The following is a 15,932-nucleotide window of genomic DNA, read 5'->3' as shown; positions in this document are numbered from 1 at the left end:
CCTCCTCTTTGTCATGCTTTTGGTTTCAATCAGAGCCACTAGGACAACCTTGGAGTCGGGTGGGAGAGGGGCGTGGCCGGCCTCAGCGCGCCGGAGGCCCCGCCCCTTTTGTTGCCCCGCCCCCTCTGTGACCCTGCGGGCAGCCTCCGGCGACCTGTTGGCTGGGGACGTCACGTGACGCAGCCGGCCGCGCACCCCGCACCCCCGCCTCGGGCGGGCCCTCCTGTTGCGCCCGCCGGGCGGGTTCCGTCACGTAACGCGCGGGCACCGCCCCGCTCTTCCCTCGCTGAGCGAGGGAGGGAGGGAGGGCGGGCGGGCGTTGAAAAGGAAGGGAAGGAAAAGGGGGCGGGGGGAGGAGGCGGGGCGGGCGCTCCAGTCACGTGACCCGGGGGAGCCCGGAAAGCTCCGAGGAGGAGCCTGGCGCCGCCATTTTCCTGCAGCTGCCTGTCCCTCTCAGCCTGCCCGGCTCCAGCTGACCAGCGGAGGGGTGGGCTGAGCTGAGGCGGGGGGCAGGGGGAGCGCCCGGCGCCGTGCCTGACCCCGCGGGGGACACGAGCCGTTTTTGTGTGTTTTTCCCCCCCAGACCGGGGTGTCAGCGCGTGGCCCTGAGCCCCGCCCCAGGCCGGCGGGCGGCGAAGGAGCCGGTGGGGGGTCGGGGGTACGGTGGGGGGTGGGGGTCCTCCGGCGCTTGGGGGTCCCAGTCCCCGCCGGCTGCGGAAAGGCAGGGGTGGCGGAGGAGCCGCCGAGATGTCCGGCCAGAGCCTGACGGACCGAATCACCGCCGCCCAGCACAGTGTCACCGGCTCCGCCGTCTCCAAGACAGTATGCAAGGCCACGACCCACGAGATCATGGGGCCCAAGAAGAAGCACCTGGACTGTGAGTGAAGCCGCCCGCCGTCCCCGCGGCCCCGCGTCCGCCTCCCCGTCTCTCCCGACCCCCCTGGAGCCGCCTCTCCCCTCCCCTCCCCGCCGACTGGCCTGGCGCGGCCCGCGGGTGCCGGGCTCGTCCCGGCCGTGTTCTCGCTGCTCCCGCCCGGCACACCTGCCTTCACGGCTTCCGCTCCCCGGCGAGAAATCCCTGGCAAGCCACTCCCCTCCGGGTGCCTCGGGGGACCCCTCGTTTCCCCCAACCGGTGCGCCGCCACACCCCGTCATCACTCCCGACCGACTGGCCCCCCGCACCTGGCCCGCTCCCCTCCCCGCCGCCGGCCTGGACCGCGGCCCCCGGCTCTTCCCTCCGGGCCGCCCGGCTCCTTCTCCCGACTGGCTCCCCGCCGCCCCGGGCTTCCCTGCCCCATTGTTTCCCGTTAACCTCCACCGGGTTTCCGTGAACGCCTGGTGGCGTGAATCCGGATCTCTCTCTCTTTTTTTTCTCTCTCCGCCACCCCGAGGACTGCCTCCCTGGAAGTGATTCCCGCTTCCTTCGCTCCCCTGGCCTCTCCGGGCTCTGTGCCTCCCGGGCTGCCTGCCCTCCCACCTCCGCAGACCCCAACTTTGGGTTCGAGGTCGTTGCCTCTGTAGGTTCAGGGAAGTGCCTTCGTCTCCGTGTATTTTCAGTAGCAGATTCAGTTCCCCGACTCTCATCCCTGATCACTTAACTCTCCGCGTCGCAGCGGAAGGAAAGGGATTCCGTTTGGGGCAGGGAAAGCTTTGTGGAAAGTTAGGATTTGTAATTACCTCTGGTGGAGTTTAATCATTGTGTTTTCCTGTTTTTGACTGGGGGTCAATTGTGACTGTCAGGCAACCAACCACCTAACCCCGCCTTGTGTGTTGTTGTTGTTGTGTGTTCTAGTGGGAACATGGGAAAGGGTTTGCTGGTCTTGGTATCATTGTATCATTCCCTGGAACTGTTTTAACAAACCTGGCAGTTTGCATTTGGAGGCTTGAGTGTGAAGCGTAGACTCCTGGAATTCAAAATGGATTAATAATCAAACCTACCAATAACACACATCTCTCTTAAAACTGGGGAAAGATGTTCGATGATGCTTGAGTTTGGACTCCGCTTTCATTTTATTACTGGCTATCTTTCGGGGGGCTAGCTTTTCTTATACGGCGTAAGATTACTACTCCATTTACTAACTTACACACAACCAGTAGACCTAACTCCTCCCAACTTTTCCCAAGCCTGGAAGCCACCTGTAATAGCCTCCTTTTTCTTTCCACTTCTTTACCTCAAGGTACAAAGCTCAGTGGATTACTCAAGCTTTGACTCAGTGGAGCTTTGACCTGAAGTTTTTCAGGGAAATAGGTACAATAACAAGTTCCTCTTTTAAAAGCCTACTAGACACATTAGCCTGACTGACTTCATTCTGCATGAAAGTTACTTTGCTTTACTGATCAAAGCAAGAGTGAGCATGTCCTGAAAGGAAATTCACTGACAGGGAGTCCTGTTTTGATTTTTCATTTGGACTTTGGCCGGAAGGCTTGAACTTAAAAAAAAAAAATGCATAATGTGAATTTTTCCAAGATACTTTGCTCCTGAAGTACTGCTAGAACAAGTTATTGCTACAGACAATCCCATTATTCTTTGTGACTGGTTCCTTCGCTGGAAAAAAAAAATATATCATCACTGCTTGGTTCTTCTCTCTCATGCACGAGTCATGCCGGCTGCTTTTTAACTCTCAGTCCTTGCCTGTGTAGAGAGTGCAGAATATATTTAAATGGTGACATTTTAATAAGCAACAATTCTTTATAGTGCAATAAAATACTATGATTTTGGGGGGGTTATCTGATATTTGAAGTAGACATTTCTGTTTATTTCTTTTCAAATGACTACTTGGCTTGCTTTGCCCAACCTTATGTTTTACCCAACAGTGTGCTAATTCTTTTGTTGTTATTTTATTTTTGATGATGGGGACAAGTGAAGTACTTACTAATAACTTCGAGCTATTGTCCTCTTCCCTCACTTCAAGATGATAAATTATAACAAGAATATTGAGCTTTTAAAAGCTCTTATAAATTATAAAGGTTTTTTTTTATTATTTCAGATTTAGCAACTTTCTTAAACACGTTACCAAAAAGGTCAGAAAATAGTCTAGGTTAGGTTAGGATGTTGATACTTAGGGTTTTTTGAATGTTAATCTTTTCACTTGTAATAGAAGCTACTGAAGATGCTAACTGGGATTAAGTTAGTGTATTCTCACATTTGTAGTTCCTTTTCTCTACTACTTGTGTTTATAAACTCACTTATTTAGAACTTGAATATTTCTGGTAATGTTTGATTTTTAAAAAATTCATATAAATAAGGAACCCCTCCTCCATTTCTTTTTAGTGAGGTTTTTAAAATACAGTGATACTATTTTTCCTAGTTAAAATGCATTTCCAACCAGTTCTCACTAATGAAATAAATTTAATGTAGTCTGACCAATCAGTGTTTTTTTTCTTTTTTTTTCTTCTAAACACCTTCCATACACATGTTAATGTACTTTTGAGAAAATTGAGGACTTTCACAGACAGATCTGGGTTTTGACACCAGGAATTTTAGGCTTTAATGTATAGATATTTTTTCTTCTTATGGGAAGTTTTTTTTCTAGTGAAGGCTTAATTCTCCTGCACCTTTTAATACACCCCCAAACTTATTGCCTACTTAGTGGAATCCAATGAAAATGATCTATTTCTTTTTCCTGACAATTTCAATTTTTAAATGTTAGTATTTAACAAAAAATATGCTTAGGACTTTTCACCTTTATAATCCTTATAGTGTGGATGTGGTTTCTGTGTACTTCCCTGAGGTCTTTTCATATTAGGAAGTGATTGTTATAATCCATGAATTAAGGCTTCATTCATGCTATATAGTTGTTTAAGAAAGGTGTTTTGCTCTGTTTATAGATGTCAATAGATAGTAGTGTTAACTAGAGTCTCTAGTGTGATTAGAATTGTCAAACTTGAAACATATTTATAAAAATGAACATGATTTGCTTTTAATTCCAGACCTTTTGTGGTCATCTATAGCCAAGTTAGAATAGCAGCCCCTATGAATTCAAACATAAATTTAAAGGACTTGAATTTGCTAGACACTTATTAACCATTATCTAATTTAACCCTCTCTCTCAGCTATGGAAGAGGCAAACCATATACATGGAAAGTAGTCTCTAATTCCAGGTAAAGAAGATTTGGAATGCTTAAAACATCCATAATGGTTGAAGTATAGACAAACATAGTTTTTAAATTTATAAATTCTTAATTAAAAAACATTCTTAACATTCTAAAGATTTAACAACCTTTAGTGTTTTTTTTTATATGAATAATTTTCTTTATATGTATTTGACTGTCCGTGGGCATTTACATTGTGATATTTATCTGGAATATAACATTTATGTTAGTGGCTATAATGGCTTCATTTTATTTATTTTTTTGTTAATCCTCACGCAAGGATATTTTTTCCATTTATTTTTTTTTAGAGAGTGAGGGGGAGAAAGAGAAACATGGATGTAAAAGAGACATAGCTGTTGCTTCCCAGGATGGAACCTGCAACCCAGGAACGTGTCCTTGATTGACCTGGAATTGAACCCATGATCCTTTGATACCCCAGCTGACGCTCTAACCAATGAACCATGCCAGCCAGGACTGGTTTCACCTTTTAATCCATATTTTTCAGTTAATTTTCAAGGACACTTCATTCCAAACATTATCTGCCTTACATTCTCTACAACAAAATCAAGATCGTGTTTTTATTAAGTATCCTAATATATAAAAACCCTGGGTCCAGTATGACCGGAGGCTCAACCAACTGGAAATCAGTCTTGCAGTCAGCGTTGGGTTGCCGTGGTGACCCAGCACTGACTGCTGAGGGGGCTGCGAATCAGTAGAGAGGCTTGAAGAGAGAAGCAGGGTCTGATCCACAGCCTCTGTGGCAGCTGTTGATCAGCACTTGCCTCTCTTTCTCTCCAGCAGTCGGGCCTCCATTTCTCTCCAGGCCTCCACCTGGGCTGCTGATCAGCACTGTCTTTCTGATCAGGCCCCATTGATAGACCCAGAGATGCTGACTGGCATAGAAACCAACCAATCAGAACCAAATCTGGGTGAATTGTGACAAGCCAATGGTTTCCTAGGAGGCGGAGCTTTTGATGCTGACTGACCTAGAAACTGACCAATAAGAACCAAATCTGGGTCAACTGTGAGGAGCCAATAGCAGCCTAGGAGGTGGAGCTTTTGACGTTGACTAGCGTAGAAACTGACTAATCAAAACCAAATTTGCCAGCAGAGGAAGGCCATTGGGAGTGAGATAAGGCCTGCAGGGGAGGGAAGTTGGCGAGATCAGGCTGGCATGGGAGGGCAGTTGGGGGTGATCAGGCTGGCAGGGGAGCAAGTTAGGTGTTAATCAGGCCGGCAGGGGAGTGGTTAGGGAGGCAGAAGTGATTAGGGTAATCAGGCAGGCAGATGAGTGGTTAGGAGCCAGTAGTCCCAGATTGTGGGAGGGATGCCCTGTGGGTCCCAGATTGGAGAGAGTGCAGGCTGGGTGAGGAACACACCCCCCTGCCCAGTGCACTAATTTCGTGCACCGGGCCTCTAGTCTATTGTGAACATATCTCTATATGTAGGTGTAGTATGTATTTAAGTAAGAATTTGTGAATTTTGAATATATGGAAAGTGAATTTCAATTAGCAGTTTCTGTAACCATTGAAAATGTATATAAGATATTGAAATGTACTCAAGATAATTATCTCTTTAAACAGATGTATTGATTTTTAAAATCTTTCTTTTAGAAAATGTTATAAATATCCCCCCTTTCCCCCCCATTCACACCCCCCCCCCCCCCCCCCCCAGTTTGCCCCTGTCCCCCACCTCTGCCCTTCATCACACTGTTGTCTTTGTCCATGGGTTATGCATATATGCATACAAATTCTTTGGTTGATCTCCTCCCATAGATGTATTGATTTTTAATGTCTTAAGGAGATCCAGTGGGTGCTTTGTTTGCATACTGTCAAGAAAGCATCAAGTAACTGGGATTTGATTTGTAAGAAGATGCATGTGAGGAAGATATTAAGTGGAAAATTTGTTCCAAGATGTCTTTTGTTTAGAAAAAAAGTTATTGGGGCTTTCCAAATGGGTCTTGTTTTACAGTTTTTTATAGTTAATGTATGGGCTTATTATTCATTCCCATAAGAATTAACCATATGGTTTATATTTTCATTTTTTATTATTTGACCTGTTCTGTTACTTAGTTTTAAGAGTTCTGAAGTACAGAAAATGATAATGGAGTTATTTAAGTGGGCAATGATAAACTCTATGTTAAATGACAAATATCAAGAACTTGTGTTACATAGTAGAACTCCATAAATGTAACATTTTTTCCCCTCCACGATCTAATTATGTTTTGGAATACTATCTTATATAATGAAGATGGGATATGCTGATTGACCATCATATCCTCACAAGATGGTGGCACCCACAATCACAAGATGGCGGTGCCCAGTCCCCTCAGCCCTACTGCTTGGCGCCTGATGTCAGAGTCCTTCAGTCCCCTCAGTTCCCCCGAAGTTAATTTTCATATGACCATTACCTTTTAAAAAAATCCTTATCCAAGGATATGATTGTTTCTTTTAGATATCTGTTCACAGGGAGTAGGCCTAGGCCAGTGGGTGGGCTTCCCCACGGGTCCCAGACTGTGAGAGAATTTTCATGCACTGGGCCTCTGGTGTATTTTAAAAGAGAAACTGAAGAGAAGGTGACATATAGCCATTTTGTAGCTGCCTTATTTGTAACTAGAGGCCCAATGCATGAAATTTGTGCATGGGTAGGGTCCCTAGGCCTGGCTGGCAATCAGGGCTGTTCGGGCCTTCCTTCCCTGGCTGGGGCCCTCCTTCGTTCTGTGCCACTCCCGGTCAGCGCACATCATAGTGAGTGATGAAACTCCCCAGGGACACTGCTTATTAGCTATATATATATGGCTTCACTGGTGGGCTTGTTTTAAAAATAGTTGCTATTAGACTTCACATATTTGTTTTTTATCCTTATAGCAATGCTATTTATGTTTACCATATGTCTTGTGTATTTGGATAGTTTTTAAAGGTGTCTTTGAATTTAGAGTTCCAGATGAGAAATTAAACTTCATATGGCATGACTTGGCATTTTTTTTCTCTTATTAGATTTGTGAATTACTTGTGTAAGATATTTAATATTTTGAAAGTACATTATTGTTAAAAATAATCCATTTGAATTAATTATCAGAATTGCTTTAAGTAAATTTGTTTATTTTGATCTTGATTATGTTTAATGTGAAAGTTCTCTGTGATGCATGGCAAGTCACTACAGTTCTTTTTTCTTCATTTCCAAAGTGCTTAATTCCATGATTTCTTCCTTCATATCAAAGAAGAAAAATAAACTTAAAGGCTTCTTGGCAAGAGGTTAGACCCCTATGAAGAAAAAGTAGGCTTAGGTTTTCAAAGTAAAGGCTTTGTATTTGCTCTTCCTGATCTTTTTGGTGGCTGAAGTGGCATTTCCGTTACTTTGTGTTCTGTCTCAGTGTGTTCCCAGTTAAACTGCTTTATACATTTCTCTAGAGATCTGAAATTTTTGGATTTGATTTCTTAGGATTTTGTATATTTATTGTTTATATGGTTCTTTTCATGGAGAATAGTTTCTGAGTAATTAGGTTTTACTAACATCCCTTTAATAGGAAATTTTGACAAACCTAAACCTTTGCCTTAAATATTATGTTCAGGGTTGTAATTTGCCAGGTTACCAAAATATTAAGGATTTCTTATTATATTAGAACTAGAGGCTCAGTGCATAAAATTCGGGGGTGGGGGTGGGAGAACGGGTCCCTCAGCCTGGCCTGCGCCCTCTCGCAGTCTGGAACCCCTTGAGGGATGTCTGCCTTGTAGTTTGGGATCCCTTGCTCTTTACCATCTGCCTGCTTGCTGTATCTTACTGCTCGGCTTGCTGCATCTGCCCCCTGGTGGGGAAGGACCCTGGGAGGGCTCCAGGGTTTGTCAGGCCCATTTTACTCAGTCCTGATCAGCTGGACCCCAGCAGAAAGCTAAGCCACCTGCCAAGAGTGTCTGCCCCCTTGTGGTCAGTGCACACCATAGCGAGTGGTTTTAGCACATATTACGATTTGATTGGTTGAATGACCGTCGGACTCTTAGCATATTAGGCTTTTGTTATATAGGATGTAGTAGAAATAAAGTTAGGCTTTGTGTTTATGCCTAGTTGGTTTTATATTTAACAAATTATTTTGTTCTGGGCACTCACCATACTAAACACTTCATTAACTTGCTTATTTCTCTAACTTTGTGAGAGATATTTTACTATTATAACCATTTTACTAATTTGCCCAAGATCACGCACCCAGGAAGAGAAGTAGGATTTAAACTAGCATCAGGTCTATGCTTTTATCTCAGTGTGACTTCTTATATAATGCTTTTCTACTCCAGGAAATGAATAAACCATATTTATTTGTTCACGACAGTGGTTCTTAAAGTGTGGTCTTGGGACTCCTGGCACTCCCCAAGCTCTTTCAGTGTATTTGTGAGGTTAAAACTATATTCATATACTAAAGACATTATTTTCCTTTTCCATTTTTATTCTCTCATGAGTGTACAGTGTTTTCCAGAGGCTATATGATGTGTGATATTGCAACAGATTGAATGTAGTAGCTCATATGAGAAACTGTTTCCTATTTGGATAGTAAAGAGTTATGCAAATATCCTAAATTTAGACACTTCTAAATTTTGGTGTTGGAAAATATAGTTCTTTTTCATGGAAAAGGTTAACATACGATGAACTTTTAAAAATGAATTAATATTTTAAGTTTTTATTGTTTTCTTTTAAAAAAATATATTTTATTGATTTTGTACAGAGAGAAAAGGAGAGAGATAAAGTTAGAAACATCGATGAGAGAGAGTAATCGATCAGCTGCCTCTTGCACACCCCCTACTGGGAATATGCCCGCAACCAAGGTACATGCCCTTGACCGGAATCGAACCCGGAACCTTTCAGTCCCCAAGCCGACGCTCTATCCATTGAGCCAAACCGGTTTCGGCTTTATTGTTTTCTAACAGTAACATTAATAGAGAAAAATCACATAAGCAAAGGCTCTTTGGAGTTCTCAATTTTTTACATTATAAAAATTATGAGACTAAAAAAATACAACTTTAAGGAAGAGTGTGTATCAGAAGGGAGCAAAGGATTATAGACAGGCATTAGTTTTAAGATGTCCTTTGATTTTGTAACAGTGACCCAACCATTGGAGGACTTTGAGCAAGTGATGTGGCATATCCTTTATGTCATACATTTAAATATATTGGGAAGAATGTGCTTTGTGACTTGGAAAGGAGATGGCTGGAGGCAAAAAGAGTATAATAGTAATATCTATTTTATTTTTCCTAAAAGACCTTAATAAAGCTTGTCATTAATTGGGATTCTTAATCCATTTTTCCTCACTTTTTAAATTTTTTTTAAACATCTAAGTTATTTCTTTTCAGCCAATCAGATTCGGTACTATTTATGCTCGAATAAGTTCTTGACCCCCTACACTAGACTTTGCATGTACCATTCCTTAGACACAATGTTCCATCTTTCTTTCTTTAAATTAACTTGCTTTTGTTAACATTCACATTTATAGTAACCTCTTTCATAAAGACATTAATGACTAACCTTTGCTGGTCTTGTCATTCAAACATTATCACTGAAGTTTATAATTTTAACTGTAGTTAATATGTCTTTATATGTATTTTGTGTTCATGTCTGTTTTCTCTGGAGAATAGGAACTGGGTGGTTTTTTTTTGTGTGTGTGTGTGTGTTTTTGTACTGTTTTATATCTCTTCCCAAAATATCTAATCAGTAATCCTGTGGGTGCTCAGTAAATATTAAATGATTACAGATAATCTTTCACAGCTCAGACTTTTCCATCAGCAACTTGTAAACAGCATAGGGATCTATTCTAGTACTAGATATTTACTTTAGCACTTATCTTAGTAGCAATGAATGGTAATTACATGGATACAGAATTACATATAAAGTCAAATCAGTAATATTGATAAAAACTTTGTAACAAGTTGCTATGTGTTTCATGAAATATGAGGCAGTAAGAAGTCTAATTTTTTTTTTTTTTTTTTAGTCTTCACCCGAGGATGTTTTTTTACTGATTTTAAAGAGAGGAAGGGAGAGAGAGAAACACTGATGATAGTATTTCCCAAACTTTTGACATATGTGTACTCCTTCTATAATTTTCGTAACACTGAGTACCCTTTGTACTCATGAGAATGTAGAATTAGGCGCAGCTAAGCACGGTGCATTACATATCCCCACCAAACTCTTCCCGTACCCCTGGGGGTACGCATACCACACTTTGGGAAACACTGACATCAGTTGATTTCAGAGGCTACTGGGAATAGCCTCTGAACACTTGGAATTTCAGTAAATGATTTCTGAAATTGTGCTAGTATTTATAGTCATAAACTTACTATTTGTAACCAACCTAGGGATCATAATTTTATCAAGGGACACTTCCAAGTAGTGGTTGAGAAAACGAGGTGCTTTCCAAACTTTTTTCCTCAAGATTGCAGATACACTTAACATATACTTCATAGGGTATACGTAGTTGCTGTGTTTAAATGTATATGTTTCTATTGATTGATTATATAATTAGTAATTATAGCAAAAATTAGGTTGTCCATGTGACTGTAAGCTCTGAGAACAAGGTTCATGATGAGTGTGTATGTTTTAAACCTTTATGTGCTGGTAATAGAGTCAGTTATCTTGTGGATATTTAACAAATAGAAATATCCCTTTTAAATACATCTAATACACAGAAATTTTCCTGTAACTCAAGTATATACCAAAAAGTAAATAGTGGGTGGTATTCATGTTGAAGAGGATTAGCAGACTATTCCCCCCAACCCCGCAAGATTTAAAAAAAATATATATATTTTATTGATTTTGTACAGAGAGGAAGGGAGAGAGAGAGAGTTAGAAACATTGATGAGAGAGAGTCATCTATCAGCTGCCTCTTGCACACCCCCTACTGGGGATATACCTGCAACCAAGGTACATGCCCTTGACCGGAATCGAACCCGGGACCTTTCAGTCCCCAAGCCGACGCTCTATCCATTGAGCCAAACCGGTCCCGGCCCCACAAGATTTTTAAAATTGATTTTTAAAGTCAGAGGAAGAGGGAGAGAAACATCTACAGCTGTCTGCTGCACCGCCTCTACTGGCCATTGAGACTGCAACCTGGGCATGTGCCCAGATTGGTGTACTGGACCATGCCTAATCAAGTGAACCACACCATCCAGGGCTGACAGACCTTTTTCGATGTACTTCTACAAACAATTGTTTGCAGAAATTTAATGTGTTCGTGGCATTTAAAAATTTGAAATATTGTCATTTAACCAATCCAAAGCTATTGTGAAAAGTAAATTGAGGTAAAGTGTTTATTTCATTTTTTGCAATTTTTAAGTGAGTTGTAATTCATGTAACAGAATGGATTTTTCTATTCTGGACATTTTATGTTAATGGGATCATTCAGTATGTGACTTATAATGTTGATTTCTTTCACTTAGTGTAATATTTTCAAGTTCATTAATGTTGTAGCATGTAACAACACTTTTTTATAACCTAATAATATTTCCTTGTGTGGATATATCCATATTTTGGTTATTTATTGACTCTTTAGTAAACATTTGGGCTGTTTACTCCTTCAGACCCACTAAGAATAATACTGGTATAAACATTCATGTACAGGTGTTTGTGTGAACAATTCTCTTGGGTAAATACTTAAGAGAAGAATTGCTGGGTCAAATATGTTTAACTTTTTGAGGAATTACAAGACTGTTTTCCACAGCAGCTGCACTATTTTACATTCCTGACAGCAATGTGTGAAGGTTCCAATTTCTCCACATTTTTGCCAATACTTGTTTTCAGATTTTTTAAATATTTAGCTTAAAGGTTTTGTTGTAGTCACCTCTTGGTGTTAAGTGGTATATTATGGTTTTAGTTTGTTTCCCTAATGACTGATGATGTTGAGAATAGTTTTATGTGCTGTTGACCGTTTGTACAATACATGTTTGAGAGAATGCCTATTCAGATCCTTGGCCCATTTTAAAATTTGGTTCTTTATATAGTATTTGGGATGTTAGAAAAGTTCTTTACAAATGTCAGATACTAGATCTTTACATCATTTGCAAAATTTTTCCCCTATCCTATGGCTTATCTTTTCAATTTTTTGATAGTGCCCTTTGATAAAAGTTTTTAATTTTGCTGTTTTTTCCCCTTTGATTATGTTTTTAGTGTAATATCTAAGAAGCCATTTGCTAACCCAGAGTTACACAGATTTATGTTTGGTCCTACTCCTACTAGTTTTATAGTTTTTAGCTTTTTTAGGTTTGATCACTTTTCATTTAATTTTTATATATGGTGTGAGGAGGCTAGCTGGTGTTAAGGAAAATTAAGGCTATTAGGGTTTTTCCCTTCTTTTGAAGTTGACTCGAAGTACAACTCTATTACCTCTGTGTAATGTAGAAATAGAGATTAAAGAGCGAGAGAAAAATTTTTCTTGATGACAGTCTACAGAGTACTGTGTATAGTTAGTTGACTGATAAATGGAAATATTTGGATTTGAGCTGGATGGACGACTTAAATCTAATTTAAAACTTTTTTTTTTTTAGGTTCTCAATGAAGTCTTTTAAATGTGTTGAGATAAATACATGATTGCATGAGTATCAATAAGCAGTTATTTTTTTTTTACACAGAATAGTGAGCTTGTTTCCATAGTATCTTATACTTCCTCATGATGACATTTCATATGTTGTAATTATTTATAGCTTTAATACTTATTTATAGAGAGCCCTTGTGTATGTTTTCATACTATGCTAAATACAACATTTAGCAATTATGCAATAAAAAGATGCTGAACAAATGAAGGAGGATGGAATTTTCATGGGTAGTTTCTAATGTGTTATCAAACAGTTTTAGGATTTTTTTTTATATAAAAGAGAGATCTCTGTAGGAGTAATAGTCTTTGTTGTGAGTAATGGTTGTTTGAACTTCAGTTTTCAAAATCAAGAACATTTTTATTGGTTGAAAATGTTAGAAATTAGGGGAGTTGGGAAATAAACTTCTTGAAGATTATGTAAAATTAGGGCAGCTTGACACTCTAAAATATTTATTTCATTCCCTACCTATTATTGGTATATTTGGCTTAAAACAATTGGGCTTAGCTAGTCAAATATTGGGTTTTTTGCTTTTCTTTTCTTTTTTATTATTATGATTATTATTTTCTTGTATGTGGTTAAAAGTGAATTTCAGGGAGTCCTGGATTTTAGATTTTGTATTATCTACATCTGATAGCAGAATGCTATAAGGCCTTGTTTGCAAAGTGCTTGTGTGTTTTTGGTTATATGGCATTGGCAAAACATTTAAAGGGCAAAATGTAGTCAGAAATGAATTATCTGACTGTAATATGCTATATTGAATGAACCAGGCATTAGCCTTGATTGGCTTTTTCCTCTACTTTAGCTATACTCTTTCTCTCCTGAATTGATTTTAATTTAGAGTTGCCTTTGAAATTCCAAATTAATTTTTTTTGGAAAATGAAATGTAGGTAAATCTTAATTCGTTTGTGTACCTGAGTACCCAAGAGTTTATCATTTTTTGTGACTATTTTTCTTAGAGAAGGGCCCAAATGGAGAAAGAATTATAAGAGCAAATAATTCATATTATTTTAGTAAAATTCTCTAGGAAACGGAATTAAAATCTTTCGCTTGCTCTCTAGGAAACGGTATTAAAAATCTTTTGCTTGCTCTAAGATTGTAAAAGATTATTACAATCTTTTGCTTGAATAATGGGGAAATGGTACTGAGGTTGAATTCTATTTAACACTGAGCATTAGCAGCAAAAACCCTGGTCAGAAGCAGTAAGTGGAGTGATGAAGGTCTATACAAGAATTTAAAGATGAGTGACATTTGATTCTTACCTGGAAACATGAGATCTAATTGTGAAAATGTTCAAGCAAATAATTGTAATATATTGAGATAAATGCATAATTTTTTTTTTACATAAAGTAGTAGAGGCTGGAGTAATTAATTTTATAATAGGTAAGTGATGACTTCATAGAGGATGTAGCAAATTTTAAGGATTGATAATGATTTGCCAGATGGACAGAAGGGTTTCTCTTAAATGAGCACGTGCAGTGACATATAAGCAAAAAAGAGCATTATGATGTATTTGGGGAAAACTTTAAGTTGTGCTATATGGTGGAATGCAAAATGTTAATGGGAATAAGGGAAAATGAGGCTTAAAAAAGATCCCTTAAATGTCTTATAGGGACAAGAGTTAATAGACTCTCGTCTTTTCAACCTTCCTCAAATCCTCACTATAGAATTCCCTTTTCTCCCATTAATTAGTTGCTTTCCTAGCTTTAGATGCCAATATTATAGAACTGAGAATATTACAGAACTCTTTCCTTTTCCTAGGTAATTTGAGGTAGGGTTATGGAAAAAGATAGGGAGGGCCCTGACTGGTTTGGCTCAGTGGATAGAGCATTGGACTGTGGACTGAAAGGTTCTGTGTTAGGGCACTTTTCTGGGTTGCAGGCTCCATCCTCAGTAGTGGGGGGTGCAGGAGGCAGCTGCTTGGTGATTCTCTTTTATCATTGATGTTTCTCTTTTTCTTTTTTCTCTTCCTCTTTGAAATAAATAAAAAAGTATTTTTAAATAGGGCGGTGAGGGAAGGAAGGAAGGAAGGAAGGAATGCACAATACTATTGCCACTTGTACTGGGGGCTAGATAAGGTTTGGCACCTGAAATTGAACTTCTGAAGATTGTTATACATGGTGGTTTGGGCAACTAAATAAATAAAATCAAGTACTCTGATCTCAAGGCTTTGTGAGTTAGTTGGGAAATCAAGTCTTTTTGAGTTCCAAATCTATGAATGAATTTAAAGACGAAATATCTTATTTGATGATGTTCAGTATGACTAGAAAAGATTTGATAAATCAAAGTCAACAAGATTCTTTGTGTTTTTTATGTATATGACTTAACTATCAACATCTATTTACCTACAAATGATACATTAATTATCAGTCATTTCTAGCTCTTTAAAGCCGGATCTTTACCAAAGAAAGTATTAATCTTGGGGGAAATAATATACTCAATAGCAATTACATATTGATTGTCTATTATATAACAAGTTACTGTGTTGGTAAAGATTAAGAAATCCAGAAGTTATATCACTGGTTATGTCCTGAGTCTAGTAGGGAAGATAACATATACAGATAGTTGTAGTACCAGGCAAATGTGAGATAAGGTCATTGAAAATCAGAGAAGAGAGATACTGATTTCCACAAGGGGAAGAAGTGCTGCTTAAATGATAATCAGTGAGGAGCACAAGGGTATGAGCAAACATTTGCAGCTAGTAAGGCTGCAACTCTAGGGAACTCCTCTCCCTCTTCCTTCCTCTCCCTTTCTCTCTGAAGTGTATATTAATTATATTTATTATATTATATTTTATTTTATTATATGCAAATTAGGACACCGTAACAGTCACAACTGGCTCAGGAGGAGGCTGTGATTGCAGATGGGATGGGAGTGGAGACACAACAGAAGGGGGCCCACACCTGGCCTCAGTGCGGAGACACAACAGGGGGGCTGCCCCTGGCCCCAGAGCAGGGACATAGCACACAGGGGCATACGCCCTCGCTGGGAGTCAGTGTGCCAGCAGTCCCACCTCTGTGTGTGAGCTGCAGAGGAAACACCTTTTTTTTTACAGCTCATTGGCTAAAGCTCCCTATATGCCACTCACAGTGTTCTTGGTAACTTGGGTAATAAGAATCCAAGAAGTGATCTAGGGTTTTCCACCTCATTCTTGAAGGAAAAAACGAAGGTCCGCTGCTAGAGGGGCTAAGAAATGTCATATCTTGCCCTAGCCAGTTTGGCTCAGTGGATAGAACCTCGGCCTGTGGACCCGCAGGGTCCAGATTTGATTCTGAT

The 15,932-nt window shown here is 40.0% G+C and overlaps 1 protein-coding gene across 12 annotated transcripts in view; it reads left to right on the top strand.

Moving 5' to 3' along the window:
- The first annotated feature begins 406 nt into the window (after positions 1-406).
- PICALM (phosphatidylinositol binding clathrin assembly protein) overlaps positions 407-15,932 on the top strand; it is a 104,346-nt gene continuing 88,820 nt past the window's right edge. For 6 of the 12 annotated variants that reach the window (XM_036428514.2, XM_036428513.2, XM_036428512.2 and 3 more), the window contains exon 1: positions 407-877. In XM_036428514.2, coding sequence (XP_036284407.1) covers positions 748-877 — 130 coding nt within the window. In that variant the 5' untranslated portion in view covers positions 407-747. The remainder of the gene's footprint in view (positions 878-15,932) is intronic. The other 6 variants (XM_036428522.2, XM_036428520.2, XM_036428518.2 and 3 more) reach the window with 2 other exon arrangements.

This window comes from Pipistrellus kuhlii, unplaced genomic scaffold, assembly GCF_014108245.1.
Source record: "Pipistrellus kuhlii isolate mPipKuh1 unplaced genomic scaffold, mPipKuh1.p scaffold_m20_p_9, whole genome shotgun sequence".
NCBI classification, from domain to species: Eukaryota; Metazoa; Chordata; class Mammalia; order Chiroptera; family Vespertilionidae; genus Pipistrellus; species Pipistrellus kuhlii.
The sequence above is the reverse complement of the archived record's forward strand: the minus strand, read 5'-3'. Positions and strand labels throughout refer to the sequence as shown.